An 18381-nucleotide genomic window follows, 5' to 3' on the forward strand; every position below is an offset into this window, starting at 1 on the left:
TACTTGATAAGTTAAGTAATAGTATAAATAGAAATAACAGAATAGATACTATGAATAAATATCCTCAACATAATTGTAGTAGTTAGTAGTCATAAAACGTGTTAAAATAAAAATGTTTAAACAAATATTCCACTATCTGCAATATTATATTTATAAAATATTAAATTGATTATTTTTTAAACATTTATCACAGTTTAATATACCACTAACTAAATAATTAAAGAACCTCATGCTCTTTTGAGAAATCCTCCACATCACCTTAAAAACATGATGTAGGGACTGAACCCAACACCAATAACAACAAATATATATATATATATATATATATATATATATATAACTAATATTAAGTATCAGTAGGAGTAATTTCAAGGTGAAACTTCTCCTCAAGTGAATTTTTCACTGTCAATTAAATATATAATTTATGTTATCACAAGTTCTTATTATACCTAAATACTACAGATTGTATTTCTTTCAAAATAAAAGAAAAACCATGTATATAACATTATACATTTCCTACTACGTGTTTTATTTGTTATTTTTTTATTTAGTCATTTTGATTTTGTTTTCCGGAAATACAATTAAGTGACTGGAATATTACCGTCTTATAAATACTATCGAAATTAATCTGCTATAATATTTAACAAAGTTATTACAAAGTGATTAAACAACTATGAGTTTATTCATGACGATTGTTTAAGGCTTGTAAATAAAGGAATGTTAAGTATGAATAAATTATTTCAATAAATTTTACAATATTCATAATTAAATTAAATTGTAAATGTTTTTTTAAAATAGTTGTAATACACTATAATTGTCTATGCTTTTATTTAACAATAATATTTAATACAAATTATATTACTTACAATTTCAATGCATAAAAAATATTATACTCAGTAAATAATTATCATTAATATTAATAATTAATGGGTACTTACGTTAATAGAAAATAACTTTATACATGAACAATGTTACTATATAATATAACAAAAATCAACACTAAATTTTAGCGATGTTTTTTTTTTAGTATGAAATATAGATGATATATTTTATAACTGATTCATAAATTGTATGCGAGTTGAAATAATAGTATACTCGTATATTATGTTTATTTTTCTTCAATATATGTTGAAATATTTTATTGACATTTTAAAAAAAAATTCAATATAATAATGTGAATATTTGAAAAAATCTCTGGGACATTATACATAAATAATAGTAAACTAATAAATCATTCATAAACATGGTACATACTTAATATTATATAGAATCGGATGTGGGTGATTAACAAGTATCGTATTTATTTAATTTTATTTAGTTTATAATAAACCTATACAGTTACACTAATTACTAGCATTAATTGTTTTGATATTTATTAATTGCAAGTAAATAATAAATACATTGAAAATAATTAGAATATTTTATAAATTTAAATATCAACGTTTTAGTTTTTGATAATCAATAAACAATACTTCGTATCCTTATAAATATTCCATTTCAAAAGTCAATATATTCTTCTATAAATATCTAATTATTTCACACAAAAAAAAAATACATTTTAAATCTTAAGTGTTGTAAAAATAATCAAATGTCATTCAGTTTTTAAAAATCAATGATATTTATTTATTTAACTTTTAAACATCAACAATCAAATCTCATTAAAATTAAATATAAAATGTATTTTTAACAAAAGTTTCGATATTAAATAATATGTATTATAAATCTAACTTTTGTTACACTTTGATTTGATTTTGAAGAGCTTTTGTATGACTTTTTTATCAGTTTAAAAACAAAATATTTTCAAGAAGAGATATTTTCTTTTGAATTTTTGTCCTGTTGAAAAATAATATTGTTTAAGTGTAAATAAATATTAAAGACTTTTTTCAGCATTTGTGTTACTGTAGTCGTATTGAACGTTCATTTTCGATCACCTCAGACGCACAAAATGGCACCTTGGGTGAAAAGAGTGTTTATCCATATACTGCCAAGACTTTTAGTGATGCGAAGACCTCAATACCAATTTGAACCAAATAAGTAAATATGAATTATATGAATACGCATAAATTAAGTGTATCAATATGTTATATAAAAAAAAAAGATTTATTAAAAACAATTTATTTATTTTTACGTTTAAACTTCTATTGAAGTTGATACACAATAATAACATAAGTAAAATAAGTTGGGAATAATTTTTTTTTTTAACTGGTACCTTCTCGAGAAACACTTTAGTATTACTGCTCATTTTATAAGAAATAACCTGCAAAACAAAATAGTAATACCTATTTTGAACTAATTCATTTTTTATAATATTAATTAACTGAATAGCTGTTTAATAATGTTACAATAAAAAAAAAAAAAAAAAAACACTTATTATTATTCATAAATACGAGTATGTCACTTAATTATATTTCAATAATAAAATTGTTGATAATGCATTATTTTCATAATAGCAAATGTTGTATTTATAATACTGTAAAATTTTTAATAAATTTAATCAACACAGTGCATGGGTTGGATAATAATAATATAATATCCCGGTACTTCAAAAATTTAACAATCCAGCAAACAAAGTTTATTATGTTAATAATCGTGTGTTGTTTTTATGTTTCGTTAGAGTTTATTAATTGAATCTAATGAAAATTATTTATGTATTAATATATATATTTATTTTATCAAAATATTTAACATATCCTATTTCTTAACTTTAGAAAGATAAAAGCTATCAAGATCTATTGTAGTAGGTATAGTAATTATTGATGAGACGAAGAATTAAAACACAATTTGTTTCATTATTTATTTTTATTCATCTATCTTACTCGTTCACGTTTTAAAAATCACAAATGAGCTATTATTTCATTAAAATATAAAACAAAATGCATATTAATACTAAATAATAACATGCATTTTAAAAATGTTAAAGTAATATAGTAACAGTTTACTCGTATTGTATTTTGATTTTATGATAAATGTCTTTAAAAATTTAATAATTATTTAAACACCAGAGCTTATAATTAATTAAATTTTATATGTATTAAATATACTTGTATGGTTATTTTTTAAAACATGAGTAAATCGGTAATGATAAATTAAAAAAAAAAACAACATCATACAGAAATAATAAATATTCAAAATGTTGATAAATTGTTTTCTTTCAACCGTATAAGTTGTATTCCATTATTTTCTATAATAATATGCATCATGTTGTAGGTATGCTATTATTGTGTAATTATTTATTATTTTTGTTTCCAATATTCCAATTAAAATACATTATAGTTAAAAATTTGTTTTAATTGTATTATAATAAGTCTATACAATATTTAGAAAACTACATTTTATACAGACATTATTACATAACATATTTTGTACATAGCTACGATTGCTAATCAAATTGTTTGTTTATAATGTATACAACTATAAAATATTTAAATTTATTATAATTATAATATAATTTATTAAAACCAAAAAAATTTTTGTAATTTATTGATTTATAAATAATTAAACAACTTACAACAAATTAGATTATAGCTGCTATCCGTCCTATGATAAGTATAATATTATACTTGCTGGATATTATTTAGTAATATATAGGAAATATATTATCATTTTTCAGTAGTATACCATTATTAAATGATCAATCATGAAAACCACATACACTCTTCTGAAAAATATTATATTATTTTATTTATGAAACGTGGTTAGTGTGTTTGAAATCTAATAACACGATTGATAGGTTTAAAAAATATTTTAAAAGAACAATAATACCTATATTGTCAAAATCACCTATACTGTAATAATCATCAATCATAGTTAACAATAATGTTAATATGATAATATTATTACGTTAATTTTATAAGCGCAATTTTTTGAGTTTTGAATACAATTTTCTTAAAATGATTAACTGATTGTATCTACCTAAACATAAAAAAAATAATATTAGTTTTTAATAAATATTACATTATAAAACGTAGGTAAAATTAAATTGATTTTTAAATACGTTTTACTCAAGATATTTTATATACTTACGAGATTGTAATGATTCTGAGCTCATGTTTACGAAATATGTTGTAAATAGATTCAACGCCGGTTCGATAATGCTAAAGGGCAGAGACATACATCCGTGTTTCTTCCAGGCTGGCTGTGGTTACGACAGCACAGAAGCCAGTAAAGATAAAGGTCGCCGACAAACAGATGACAGTAGCATGTCGAAAGGCACCAGAGAAACGTCCAAAGAAGACTTATCCAGGTCAGGAGTGATGTATATACAATAATATATATATATATATATATAATATATTGAACAACCATATCACACCCCTATGTACGTACGACTGATTCGATTCGTGGAACGGCCACTATATATTTTGAACATTTCGTTAAATATGTACATTTAATTATTTCATAATATATATGGTGTCCACTATTTACGAATGACCTATTTTTTCACAAAGTAATTATTTGTATCACACTTTATATGAACAGACGTGATGAAAAACACTTGAAATATTTAAGACAAAAAAATTAAAAAAAAAAAAAAAAACAGGTTCTATTACTAAAAGGATTTCAATGCACGTATTATTGTACATAAATAAACGCGTTATTTCAAATAATCGTTTATTATTCAAAATTGAAGACAAAAGCTTTATATAAGGCTTTAAATATTATTTTTTAAAACATCAGATTTTTATTAATCATATTGATAATATTTTATTTAAAAAATACGATACTATTATCTTAAAATGTTAACTGTTCAAGAAGTTAAAACTAAAAACTAATATGTCAAGTTCTAGATAATATTTTAATAATTTTATTTTATTTAAAATTCTTATGGAATGATGATTTGATTGACACAAATTAATATATTTTTACCTACTTTTCTATATAATTTCATGATTACTAACTAAAAATAATACAGACATCCAACCACTCGTAAATTATTTTGAAATTTTATTTATATAAATTTACATTTTTTTTATTTCAAAAATTTGTTAAAACTGCTAATATTAGACCTCTTAATAATAATCACAATGGCATCCTCTTAATCCATATAATTAAACAAAAATTAAATTGAATATATCGGTCATCCATGTATTATTATTAATTAAAAATAAAATATATCTAAAATATATTGTACTATTTCTTGTAATGGCATACCAACGTTTAAATAAATAATTATCATATTCATGAAGTCATAATCATATCATCGTAAAAATGTATCACATGTTTAAATTGATTATATTTTCGTATGCATAAAATATTATATTAAATCATTTCAAACAAAAAACTAATTAGTATATACAATTTAAACGTAGGTGCTATTTATTAAGCCTTAGACCACAAGACGTGTTCTAGAATTTTAAACGTTCATAAATTGATTAACATTTAACATAATCCAGTTATAAGAATCATCAATTTTCTACTCAGTTTATAAATTGTGCAGAGCGATTGTCTGTTTTATGATATAGGTTAAGAGTTGTTGTTTCATGAATTTAGCAATTTCGCGACTAGGATGAAACATATATGTTTAATGTTCAATAACATTTCAACCTTTATTAATTATTAATATTACCAAAAATATTTTCACATCAAATTTAGTATCAAAAATACCACATATAGTTCTGAAGCATGGCCAAGGGAAATATAATATTATTGTATCACTTATATAAGCGAATAAATATCCCCGAGGAGATCGCCGTTCGTGTATTCGAGTTATTTTTGTAATTTTGTATCTTGTTGTGTTTGTCTGAGGTATTTTATTAATGTTTGAATGTTCTTTGCATTGTTCCTATAGGCCATAACTATAAGTTTTTGGAATAGAAATTTCATCACTAACCAAAATAATAAACCGCACATGGTTTTCTTTCTACTTATATAACAGAGTACAATTTTTAATGTATTCCATCTTTAATTATCCCCATACAATATTCATACCTTAAGTGCTTCGAGTTCTTCAATACGAGATAATTTAATTATAACAATTATGATGATAATACTAAAGTATGCATTCGATGTAACTATATTAATATACGAGTATACCTAAGTTAGCTTTGGATTATTTAAAAGCAAAATATATTAAATTTATAATACTCAAATAAATAAATACATACCTATTATAAAATAATATAAACGAAATGATGCAAATATCAGAGTGTTTAAATAATTTTTATGACTGTTACGATACAGCATGCAACTTTATTGCTTTCAAAAAATAAAAACCTGAGAAACTTTTATTGTGTTTATTCTCTATACAAAATGTTTGTTGACTCTTAATCTACTGTCGACTATTCTCTTTGTACTCGTAGCCCGTAGGTATATCGAAAACAATATATCCTTAATCACCTATATATCTAAAGTATCTAATAATATAATACTATTTTTTTTCTGGTTTTTTCGGTCTTATTTTAAGATTTTATCATAGTACTTACTGTGTAATAATTTTTTCTTTATTATATTTTATACATTTACTAAAACAAATGTCTTACAATATTTTATGAATTAACTTTAGTGACGGAGAAGGGGGTAACTGCCAGGTACATGGGATATCACAAAGTCTGATATCCGACGAGATATCAGTCACCGAAATGACAACAGACTGCAGCAAGAGCTCTATCCTGCTCAGGAGTCCTGGATTTCTGCATTCATCCTGTCCTCCAGCCATGCACAAGTCGTGTTTTTGCATCCGATTCATCGCGGAACACACGAAAATAACGGATGACGCGACAAAAGTATGTATATTTATAAAAACCAACTTTGATTTACCTCTTCGATAATATTATACTCTTAAGCGGTATTGTCAAATATTATATTAACTTTCCGTCATCTGCATAACAACGATTGAACTTGTTTTAATCGATTCCCAACGCAGCAAAGATGTTTTATTTATTTAATACTATTATTTTTCTTTTTTTTTTTGAGAGAGAGAGAGAGCTCAAAAACCCTTAGTAGCATTTTCTTATGTGAAGAATCTTGTCTAGACGGTATTTTGAAGAGGTAGGTTTTCAATAAATTACTTCTTTAGGATCTTGTCTACGCAGATGGAAAAAAAGGCCCAAAAAAAGTCGAAGATGTATAATTATGTTCAGTCTTAATAAAATCAATAAAAATATAATGATTTTTTATTGTAATTTGGAAAATAATGGCACTTATCGCACAATATATATATATAATTATATCGTCATTATATTACAAATTTGTTTTTTAAGTGTATCATAAAACTAGTTAAATATATTACCAATGCGAGCAAATCAAGACGAGTGCTCAATATTTGTTCACTAAAGAAATAATAGACATTGTGTTTACTTTTTATCCAAATTAGTCCCTCATTATAGTTATATGCTCAGTAATAACACGTATACTATTCTCAAACTCTGAGATCAAGTTTTATAATAATTATATATTTTTAATTATAATCAATTTTTTAATATATGTATAAATATATGTGTGTGTGTGTGTGTGTGTGTGTGTAAAACCTAGGGTATACAAAATAATTTGGTGAAATAGTATATAGTAGATACTATACTTAAAGAATAATTATTATTATTTTTATACGCGAGTATTAAGCAACAGAAAAATATCACATAATAAATTGGTAAAGATTTCGGAATTTTACCAATGCTGGTTGTTTATTCTAAGATTTACCAAAATTCGTTTGTAATAGTCTAAACTACAAGTATCATTCGGAGTTTAACTAAACTATTTTGTATATGCTAGGTCTTACTGGTATTCGTACTTTTACCGTAACATATATATATATATATATATATTTGTAATATTCATATTATATTTTAACAGTAACTACGTCCTACATGTTTTATGCCCATAATTTTCTTTTGTCATTTCATCTATAATCAGTTTATCAGACCTATATTGTAGCATAAAAATTTGTCCACGAAAAAAGAGATTAGATATTGACAATATTTTATTTTATCAATTACACTGAATCCTTTTCCCTGTGAAAAAAAAATGTTCACGTTTATTAATTACTCTTCTTTTTAAATGGCCAAGAAAACTTCTAGCTAATATAATCTAATGCTTACCAATAAATATATTTAAACAAGTTAAATAAGTTAAACAAAATAACTTAATTTCAAAATGTTTATTGAATTAAAATTACAGACATTATACCCACCAATTTAAATAATAAACGTTAAAATATTTAAATTAAGTTAGTTTATATATTAAATTCTTAGCGTAGTAAAGTTGGTATTTATTTTACAATGATATGTGTTTCTTATTCTTGTGACTGAAGAAATAAATACTCCGATTATCAATTTTGTTGGAGGTATCTATTATTAATTGGATCTTATTGATACTTTTAAAAGGTCTTAATTAAAAATTCTAAGCACTTTTAAAAATAATCTGAGGAAACAAATAAAAAAAAATATATTGTTAAAATTACAATATCACTATTATTAAAATAATTGCTTATTTATAACAGTTAGACATTCTTCACTCAGAATCGTTTTTTATCATATAACTATATTAACTTATCATTTTTCATTTTTCATTTTTTCAAATTTAACCTATTCACTAAAATGCTTACTCAAAGACAAAGTACATTCAACACCTTAGGTTAAGTTAGATTAGCAGAGTTGTCATCTACTTTATGGCTTTGTGTTAAAATGTATAATCATTGGATTCTAAAGACTGAAACGAATACGTATCGATAGAAGTTAAACCAAATATAAATATCACAATAATGTTAAATTATATTTTGTTCTTATTTTATTTATTTTTACATTGAGAACACGTTGATTTAAACGATTTACAGTGAATTAATAAAATTATGTTTGATGTGAGATTTGAATAAGTTAATTTTTAGTATTTCTTTATACTAATTATTAGGATTTTCAACTATAAAAACATCAAACACGATCTTGTAATATTTTAATGTACTATTGCATCATAGCTGTACTAAAAATACTTATATATAAATTTATATTTTTGGAAATAAGGCCGAAAACGAATATCACGCTCCATACACCCTCTCCTGACCACTGTAAAGTACTCGCGTGTTTTTGAACGTTCGACGGTAAACCGCAAAGCATTATAATATATTATTATACTACCTATCAAACTTACTGTATTATCATACGGTGCAATTCTATTCCGGCTTACTTGCCCGACCTCGAACGAAAACTTTGCGCCGTATGAGTACAATCAATCAATCAATTTCAACGCCTGTCCGGTGCGCGCTCATATATAAACAACAATATTATTTCCATACGATTATCCTCCACGTGCTTTGTGCAGGTGAAAGAAGATTGGAAGTATGTCGCGATGGTCTTGGACAGACTATTCTTGTGGATATTTACACTGGCCGTCTTCGCGGGCACGGCAGGTATTATCCTACAAGCTCCCACGTTGTACGATGACCGGATACCGATCGACAAAAAGTTCAGCGAATACCAAACGTAAGTATGAAAGTCTTAACAAGAATATTATAATATATCGTCATATTAAATATGTTTTAATACAACTCATAGATATCGAAAGATTGTAAAAGCGCTGGGGGAACATGGGTGATTAAAACGTTTTAAAATAACTTTCTGAGTTTCTCTTACAACATAATGCCATTAGTTAAACTTCTTATTTTTTTAAATTTTAGTTTTTTAGATATTTATAATATTCAATTTGTATTCTAATTTAACAATAATTGTGCAATACAAATACTATTCTAAATACATATTATATGAAAAATCACAACTCCGCTTTAAAGATCAGAGAAATACACCTCTGTGCTACACTTACTACACACAATTGGGCCACTGGACGTTGATCGTAATCATTGGACTTTATACGAGTAGCATAAATGAAAATATGTGCATCACAATATTATGATTATATTATTTCGGTATTATTCATGTGTATATATTTACTTCTGTAAAACAATATAACATTATAAACATGTACAATCGCTTAAGACGATACTGTATCTTCATAAAAATACATAAAATATGGTATCATATGAGTGCATAATTTTATAGCTTACGAACTCCAAAATAATATAACTGAGAAACAAGAAAATCGGACGGGTTGTATTTTTGTTCATGTTTAATACTTATATTACAAAGTACATATCTTATAGTTTTTAAAGGTCTTTTTTATTCAAATTTCACGGTGAATAAATATTATGAAATGTTTTTTATTAGCACTATAATATAAAGTATTCGATATTAAATACAATTCTATAGTACGTTATAATATTATGACATTTTTCACAATTTTCATAACAAATTATTTTTATTCATGGAATAATATATATGTTTAATTAAAAAATACACTTTTTAATAAAATTTCTCGTGATTAGAAAATCAATTTAATCACTTAGTTAAAAGAAAATGAGTTATTTTATATATTATATTGATAAATTTTGATTAAAATCGAAAGAAATTTTTTGATATATAAAATAAATAAAATAATTATTTTCATTATTTTTGATATGGATAAAATGTTAAAAAAATATATATGTATCTTACAGTATATTTTCAGTATATTCTATATTAATTCATCACCTTACTTTATACAAAATTATAATAATTATAAACCTATGAATTATACGGACATTGGTGAACAAAAGAAAATAAGCCAAAATCATTATTTTTGGGGAAACGAAAAAAAAATCTGGTTTCTGTATTTTTTTGTTTTTTACGTATACTTTAAGATGAGACAAAATACGAAACCAAATACTTTGATTACTACATTTCATATATTTTTTTTTCTTCAATATAAAAACTTGACAAAATTTACTTATTTTCTTTTACCCCAACAACAATCAATTGACATGAGTGTTTAAAAAAATTAATAATTACAGGTCACCTAGCATAAGGAAGAAACTGAAGATAGGCCGTTATTGAAATAAAGTACTATAATTGTAATTATTATAAATCGATAGCATTTTTTTTTTTTTTTGATTGCAATATTTTTTTTCTTTATTAATCTCTCACACACATAACTAAATATACAACGCTCATGTATTTACAGGCCTTACGGCCTTATATTGTACATTTCATATTAATCGAAGTTTCACATTTTTTCCGTATTATAACAATACATATAATTGCCGCTGGCATGAATTTCCACGACACATATTTTATCGCACAAAATACAAATATTATATACATCTAGTTTTGTAAATTGCCAAGCCATTTTTTCATTTAATATTGTATTGATTCAAATTCTGATGTTTGAAATTTTTAAGTACCTATAATATACTCAAAGACTATATTTTCAAATATTGAGATGTTTTATATCATTTAAGGAGGGTCTTGTGATAGTACAAACGTCTTTTTTAAACAAGAAACACAATATATTGTGTATTTTCTATTAATAAGAGGATGATTTGTTACTTAAAAGTTTTAAAGTATCAAAATTAAAAAAATAAAAGAGTAGTTTTTGATTTATTAAGCTTGACAATTAAAACGATTTGTGAATTATTTATGGTTTATGATGATTTAAAAACCAAAGTAATATTAATATTAATTTATTAAGATTTAATATTTTATTAAAATTGTTTCATTTTAATTATAAGCAAGTACAATACAAAATATTATGTATATTTTATGTTTATGTTAATCATTATTAAGAAATATTATTCATAAAATAAAGTTTAATAACTCAGAATGCTCCGTTCAATATTTTATTTAGATACATCAAAATATTAAAGAAAAAAAATCATCTGCTTAAAAATGTTAACTAAAAATGGGTAATTTACGTAAGAAAAAAAATTAGATAGCTACAAAAAAATTAAAAAAAAAAAAAAAGATAATATTTGAAAATGCAGTTTTTAAGTATAAAAATACTACTTCAATTTTAGGAATATTTAAATAATTTATATAAATGCATATTAAACAATGATAAAAAGGCATGAGCATGTTTAAGGATCTACCCTGTATATAATATTTATCCACTATGTAGAATTATGACGAAAAAACTTTATTATGTGTTAGCACTTTAAATCACAAAATCACATACACATTATATGGACGCATATAGGAGATTTTACGATCCTACAACCATATTACACTACCGCACATTATTTTAAATTTATTTTGTTTGCCAGCACAAAATATACTCAAATGATTTTACTTCAAAATATTTAAGTTGCATTATGAAGTACACATATTACGTGGTCAGACCGGTCAAAAATATTGTACCGATCAATCGACGTATAATAAGATGTCCATCTAGTTTGTTCGTCATATGCATTACGCCCGAACGACCAACCGTGTTACGTAGGTATACGATATTGTGTTCTTATACAAATGGCCTAAACGAAATTGAAGTAGTCTGACTAATCCGATGACTACGTCGTTTTTTCACTATATTTACATATTTTTACTGTTATTATATATTTATATATAGATACAGGCGGACGAAAAGTTATAAAATAACAAAGTATAAAAATAAATAGTAGGTAAGCGTGTAGCTTACCACAAAAATACAAAATATAGTGGTAGAAAGACAATATTAAATATGGAAATCTATTGAGTTTACTTTATCAAGAAATCAGTATAATAAGATTAATTCAATATAACCAAACATTATATAGACTTAGATTTAATCACGTTTGGATAGAAATATTAATGTTTCTTTATAATGCGTTTAACTATATCATTGTATTGCTTGTTCAATATTAATAATATTTTTCGAGTAGGTAACATTTTTCGATTTATTCGTGTAAATATTTATTTAATTAATTTTACTTGTATAAACTCTACATTTCTCCATTGTCCTCAGAAATTATGACATTTTCTGTACAATATTTTTTTTTTGTATTTTTTTATTAGCACATAAAGAAAACGAGTTTTTTATGAATGAAAAGAAAAATCCGATTGGAGGCCGCCTTTGACTCGGAAAGGTACGTGGTCTAACAATATAAGATTGAATTTCAAAAGCAGTTCATTAATAATATTGTGTTATATAAGTATAATGACAATCAAATCATTATAATGTAATAAAATACGTTACAAATGTGTAAAATATTTAATCTAAACTAATAATGATTGTTGATTAACATAGTCGTGTTAATGTCCTGTTTCAATTTCGAGTTTCGAGATTATTTCACCACACATAGACCAATCTATTAAAAATTTTCAAAAAATTATTTTGGAATACACGTTTACTATTATACGTCATTAAAGACAATGATTCTTATTCCATAAATTGTGTAGTTATTCAGCTATTTTAAATGTTAGTATAATATCATATTGTACTTGCTCTCTTTTATCATCATAATGTCATGTTTCACACTATTCAGTTATCTATGAAAAATATAAAGTTTGCACTCTTACATAGTTTTTTATAAGTATTTTCCGGAAACTAGATTTCCAAATTTTTATGATGTATAAATTAATATTAAAGATATTATTTACAGAAAACATAATTTAAAATAAATAAATTTAAATATTATAATATTAATTTAAATGAAATAAATTAAAGTTGAGATGAAAATGGTAAATTTATACAGCTATTATAACTATTATTTATAAAAGTTAAAAAATTATGTTTTAAATCTCATAGCGGGTTAGAAAAACATATTTCACCTCCACAGAAAGACGTTAAGTTGTATAAAAATACTTTTGTTGTTTTTTGAGATAATTTCAAAAGTTTTAAAATTCATTTTAAATAGCAACACAACTTTGATAATTATTTGTACTATTTCCGTATCGGCTTTTGAGGTATTACACTTTCAATGTAGTTACTAACCTTAAAATTTGAAAAATAAAATTATTGAGAGCAGTCCAATATGTAATCTACAAAAAAAGTAGTTAACCTAACATATATATATTATAAATTATAATATACACCATTATAATATTATATGTATTTACTATGTAAACTATACTAATATAAAGGTAACATAAATTTATTTAAAAAATTAATTATTGACAATAACTATTAAATTTCAGCCATAACACATTAAGTGAAAATATTATATAATAAATGAAAATCATATGTTATGAGTTTATGATTATAACACCTATAGTAATAACATTTTATAACATGACGTAAGAAAAGTTCAATTTAGAGTAGATTTAATTAAGATAAAATTATTGATGGATAAAAAGGGCATATATGTAGAAAAAGTATTGCAAAAAGAAGAAAAATAATATTTTTAAATAGAGTGAGATGAACAAAAATTAAGTAACAAGTGACAGAATTCAATGATCAACATCACGGTGGAAGATGGTAAACGAGGTTGAGAGACACCAACTTGAATACCAAGTGAATCGGTAAAAAATGATGCATGGATTACACTACAACTATATTTGTATTACCTATAACCGTAGGTTATGGAAATATTAGAGGGAATTATAGTTAAAAGATTAAAGCATAAGATGCTGAGTAGTTTTTCATTCTATCGTTTTAACTTTCGTAGTGTACGATTGAATCATTGGTAAATATGAATCAGATAGATAATATGAAATAATACTAAACAGAAATCAATATATTAATTAAAAATATTATTAAAATAAATTATACATGTGCACTTTAAGTATAAGTTTTTAAATGTATAGGCAACGAAGTTTAGAGCAACCGTTACTGATTTTAATAATATGAGAACTCCAAGAGAATAAGTTTGTGTGATTTTTAAACCCGAATAAGAACCAGTGACAGAGACCAAATTTTAATTTAGTAGTAGTGTAAATCTGTGAATACATTTCTGGTTTTAATTAACCACAGAGATCTATGGTAAGATAGGATGAGACTATGAGAGGTATAAACTTTTAAAAAATAATTTTCCAGCTTATCAACGATTTATAATATTATGCAACGTGGACAAGAACTTTTATAGTTTATAGTATCAAATTTTGGTTAGGTGTTTATTTAAACATAGGTACCAATAACAGTGGGTAAGCCATTTATTTACCTTGGTCAATTGAGTCTATTGTGATGAGATAGTTCAAAATATTATATAATATTGTCTACTAACTAAACATAATAATATATCCACTGACCACTATGATTGTTCCAATGAAAATCACCAAGTACCTATAGAATGGCTAATGGTTGTTTTCATATTAAATCACAAATATATATATACATTTGCCATATAAATGACAACAAACAAAACAACACAGAAATACGAATTATTAAATTAGTTGTTATAAGCCTATTACTGTAAAATATTTGATGAATTGTCTCATAATTTCTATTTATAATTATGGTATTTGTTTTGTAAGAATATTTATAAAATCTGTGTTTATATTTTAGACTTTTTACCACTAAAATGTATGAATAGATTATTTTACATATTGGACCGCTATTCAATTATTGTTTCGTCTTGTTATTATTGTTTTTGTTTAACATAACAACAAAACGGTACGACTGTAGAATATAATATACCGTATAGTTCGTTATTGTGTATTCGAAAAAGGAAAGGTACAATATTCTTGTCGATTTTAATGCGTTCATGTTTCGCACGTATTTTAAATATACACTTAATACCATGTACACTATGTAGATAATCATAATGACTTTTAGCAATAATTCTATACGCATTGTTTGAGCGTGGTACATTGTTGCTTATGGTTATTGTTTCAGATATACATCGTATAGTTTGACGCAACGTGAAGGCACCTAAAACCAACGAAAAACAAAAACAAATTCCAACGTCGATGACGTCACTTTTTAGTTGCAGTTCCAATTGCAGCGGTTGTTCATGATGATGATAATATTAATAAGTTAGCCAAAAAATAATAATATAATTATGTTTTTGTACGTTTAAATTTTGTTGTATATTATTAAATTTTGTTATAATACTGATAACGATGATTTCAATGATGCCCAGTAACAGAGTAATTTATTACGCAATAATAATAATGATAATGCACAGACACTGTACGCGTGTGCCCAATAATAATATTATTATTATAAAAACAAAATGTATTTTATATAATTATTATTATTATTATTAATTAATTGTCCTGTTAAAATTTACGATTATAATATTAATATAGTGACCACTGACCATAACGTTATAATATATTATTATTATACAGGTTCAATTTTTTTTTAACAGTGGATTTAAAAAAAACTATCTACTATATTATTATTATTATTATTAATGATAACAAAAAATGCCATTTACTAACGATAATATTTTTTACATGTTTGTGTATTTTTATTATTTATAGTTGTACTGCGTTGTCGTTTGCGTTCAAATGCAGAAAAAAAATATATATTTAGATAGGGTCATGCGTAGAGTGCCTTAAACATAATATTAATATAATATTCCGTAGACTATCGTATTTACATTCTAGTCGTATAACTTATCGTTTTACTTTTTTTGTATACGGTCGGATTTGAAATTATGAGCGTTTTTATGCCTACGTGATGTTTCATTTGAACAATATTATGTGTATGGAAAAACTGCCAAAAATTGTGTAACTGAAAATAATCGATATAACTTATATATTAAAAAATATCAACAAAAATCGTTAACATTTTGTTATACGGATAATTTATATCCAACTATAACTGGGTTAAACGTATTTTCTGTTATTGTTATGAAAATAATTCTTATGACATTCATTAATGATCTAATGAATACAATTTATGAAAATGTAAAATATCACTGTTATCCCATTAAGCTGATAAAAGTTATTTTTTTTTACTTTTTTTAATTATTAAACGGTAAAAAAAAAAATGTCTCAATAACTATATCTCAAACCATTAATTTTAATATAATCCAAAAAGATTAGTCTAGAAAAAAAATTGATTAAATCTTTCGTATATTGAATATCAGAATCCTTCATTGGTTACTGTTGTTCAACTTTTATCGCTCAATGAACCGAAATTTACCTAGTCAATCTAAAATATTGTTATTAAAGATATATCTTTATCGCACTCAATAATTTTATCGGTTGAATTTTTATATACTTACGATAATTATTTATACGTTTAACTAAAGGCTTAATGTGAATAAAAATTCAGAAATAATGAAACGCCACCATTATTCAGACATTGTTGTACATATTGTGAATTTAGAGTCTTATGTTAATCAGCTGCGATCGAATTAACGGGGGAACCAAATTTAGCATTACATATAGTCTTGTTAACTGCAGCTGCAGACAATAAACAGAAATTTAAAAATTTGAACATTATTGCTCAATGGCTTGGATTTCGTTTTTTGTTTCTAGACTTTAAAAAAAATAATAATATCCCGTTGAAGGATATTAATTAGAAGACATAAATTATCAACTGTTCGAACGAAAACCGTAGATTATATTGATTGAATAATGTTTATGATTAGATTTAAAATATATGCCGTGGCGTTAAATATATTAAGTAAAACTATAGTAAAATATATTATTTTAAATATATAGGAGTGAGGAGTTACATGATTTTACTCGTGTTGTCCTTGTTCGTGTGCTTAATATTATGAAATAGATTTAAACATAAAAAAAATATTCAAGAACATGTACGTTAATTATGTTATAAATGTAATGCGTGTGTAGGCAAAGTTGAATTGAAAAATATGATACCTGTTAAATTTTTTTTTATGTGAATTTTTTTTTTTTTTTGGTGGGGTGGGTGGGTTACAATAGACTGTGATGTATTATAATAATAAAGTTTTTAGACTATTATCTGTTTATGACTGTTTGTTATAATAAATGCATATAGAAGGAACGTAATGAATATAAAAAAAATCTAAATACATTATATATTATAGATACATGAATGTAAAATAATAATATAATATGTTATATTATTTAATTGTGTACATTTATTTCGATCCTAGTTATTATTTTCTATTTTAGTATTGTTCGAAGAAAGTGATTTTGAGGAGAAAAAAAATAAAATATGCTGTCATCTATATTCAACAAACACTAACTGAATATGCAGGTAGGTACTAGCTTAAAAATGGTCAAAGCTGTACCGAATAAAAACATAATAATACTTAGATCTACTTATTGTGATGTCTTCTGAAGTCAAATATAAAATGAACTAGGCTTAGTATTTTGTTTATTTTTCATGAAGTATTTGATAAAGGTATGTATTATTATAGATAGTCCTATATTCAATATTACACAATACTACAGTAAGTATTGACATTGTTTTAAATTCACAGAAAATAATATACTAAACTAGATTTAATATACTCCTATATATTTCTCTAACATATAACACTATAACCGCATCCATATAAACTTGCACTTATTTATTATGTTTATCGTATTTCTGTTTTCTAAAAATAAAAATTGTAAATGTGATTATAAAATATTTTGATCACAAAAATAAGTTCAAAGTTATAACATTTTTATATTTTTATATCAAATAATCAATTTTAGAAAGACTACCTTACTACAAATCATAAAATATTTTTAAAGAATGTGTGAATCGCAATAAACCTTTTTGAGAGTAATTAGTGATAAACAT

The 18381-nt window shown here is 24.1% G+C and overlaps 1 protein-coding gene across 5 annotated transcripts in view; it reads left to right on the forward strand.

Annotated features, from left to right (window-relative positions):
• LOC114119227 (acetylcholine receptor subunit alpha-like) overlaps window positions 1-17718 on the forward strand; it is a 156407-nt gene extending 138689 nt beyond the window's left edge. For 3 of the 5 annotated variants that reach the window (XM_027980742.2, XM_027980729.2, XM_027980749.2), the window contains exons 9-14: window positions 1888-2034; window positions 4073-4243; window positions 6503-6722; window positions 9250-9410; window positions 10811-10859; window positions 15544-17718. In XM_027980742.2, the coding sequence (XP_027836543.1) occupies window positions 1888-2034; window positions 4073-4243; window positions 6503-6722; window positions 9250-9410; window positions 10811-10853 (742 nt within the window). In that variant the 3' untranslated portion in view covers window positions 10854-10859; window positions 15544-17718. Of the gene's footprint in view, window positions 1-1887; window positions 2035-4072; window positions 4244-6502; window positions 6723-9249; window positions 9411-10810; window positions 10860-12785; window positions 12857-15543 lie in introns of all 5 variants that reach the window. The other 2 variants (XR_003592016.2, XM_027980734.2) reach the window with 2 other exon arrangements.
• Window positions 17719-18381: the final 663 nt, after the last annotated feature.

The sequence above is a fragment of the Aphis gossypii genome, chromosome 2 (genome assembly GCF_020184175.1).
Source record: "Aphis gossypii isolate Hap1 chromosome 2, ASM2018417v2, whole genome shotgun sequence".
NCBI classification, from domain to species: domain Eukaryota; kingdom Metazoa; phylum Arthropoda; class Insecta; order Hemiptera; family Aphididae; genus Aphis; species Aphis gossypii.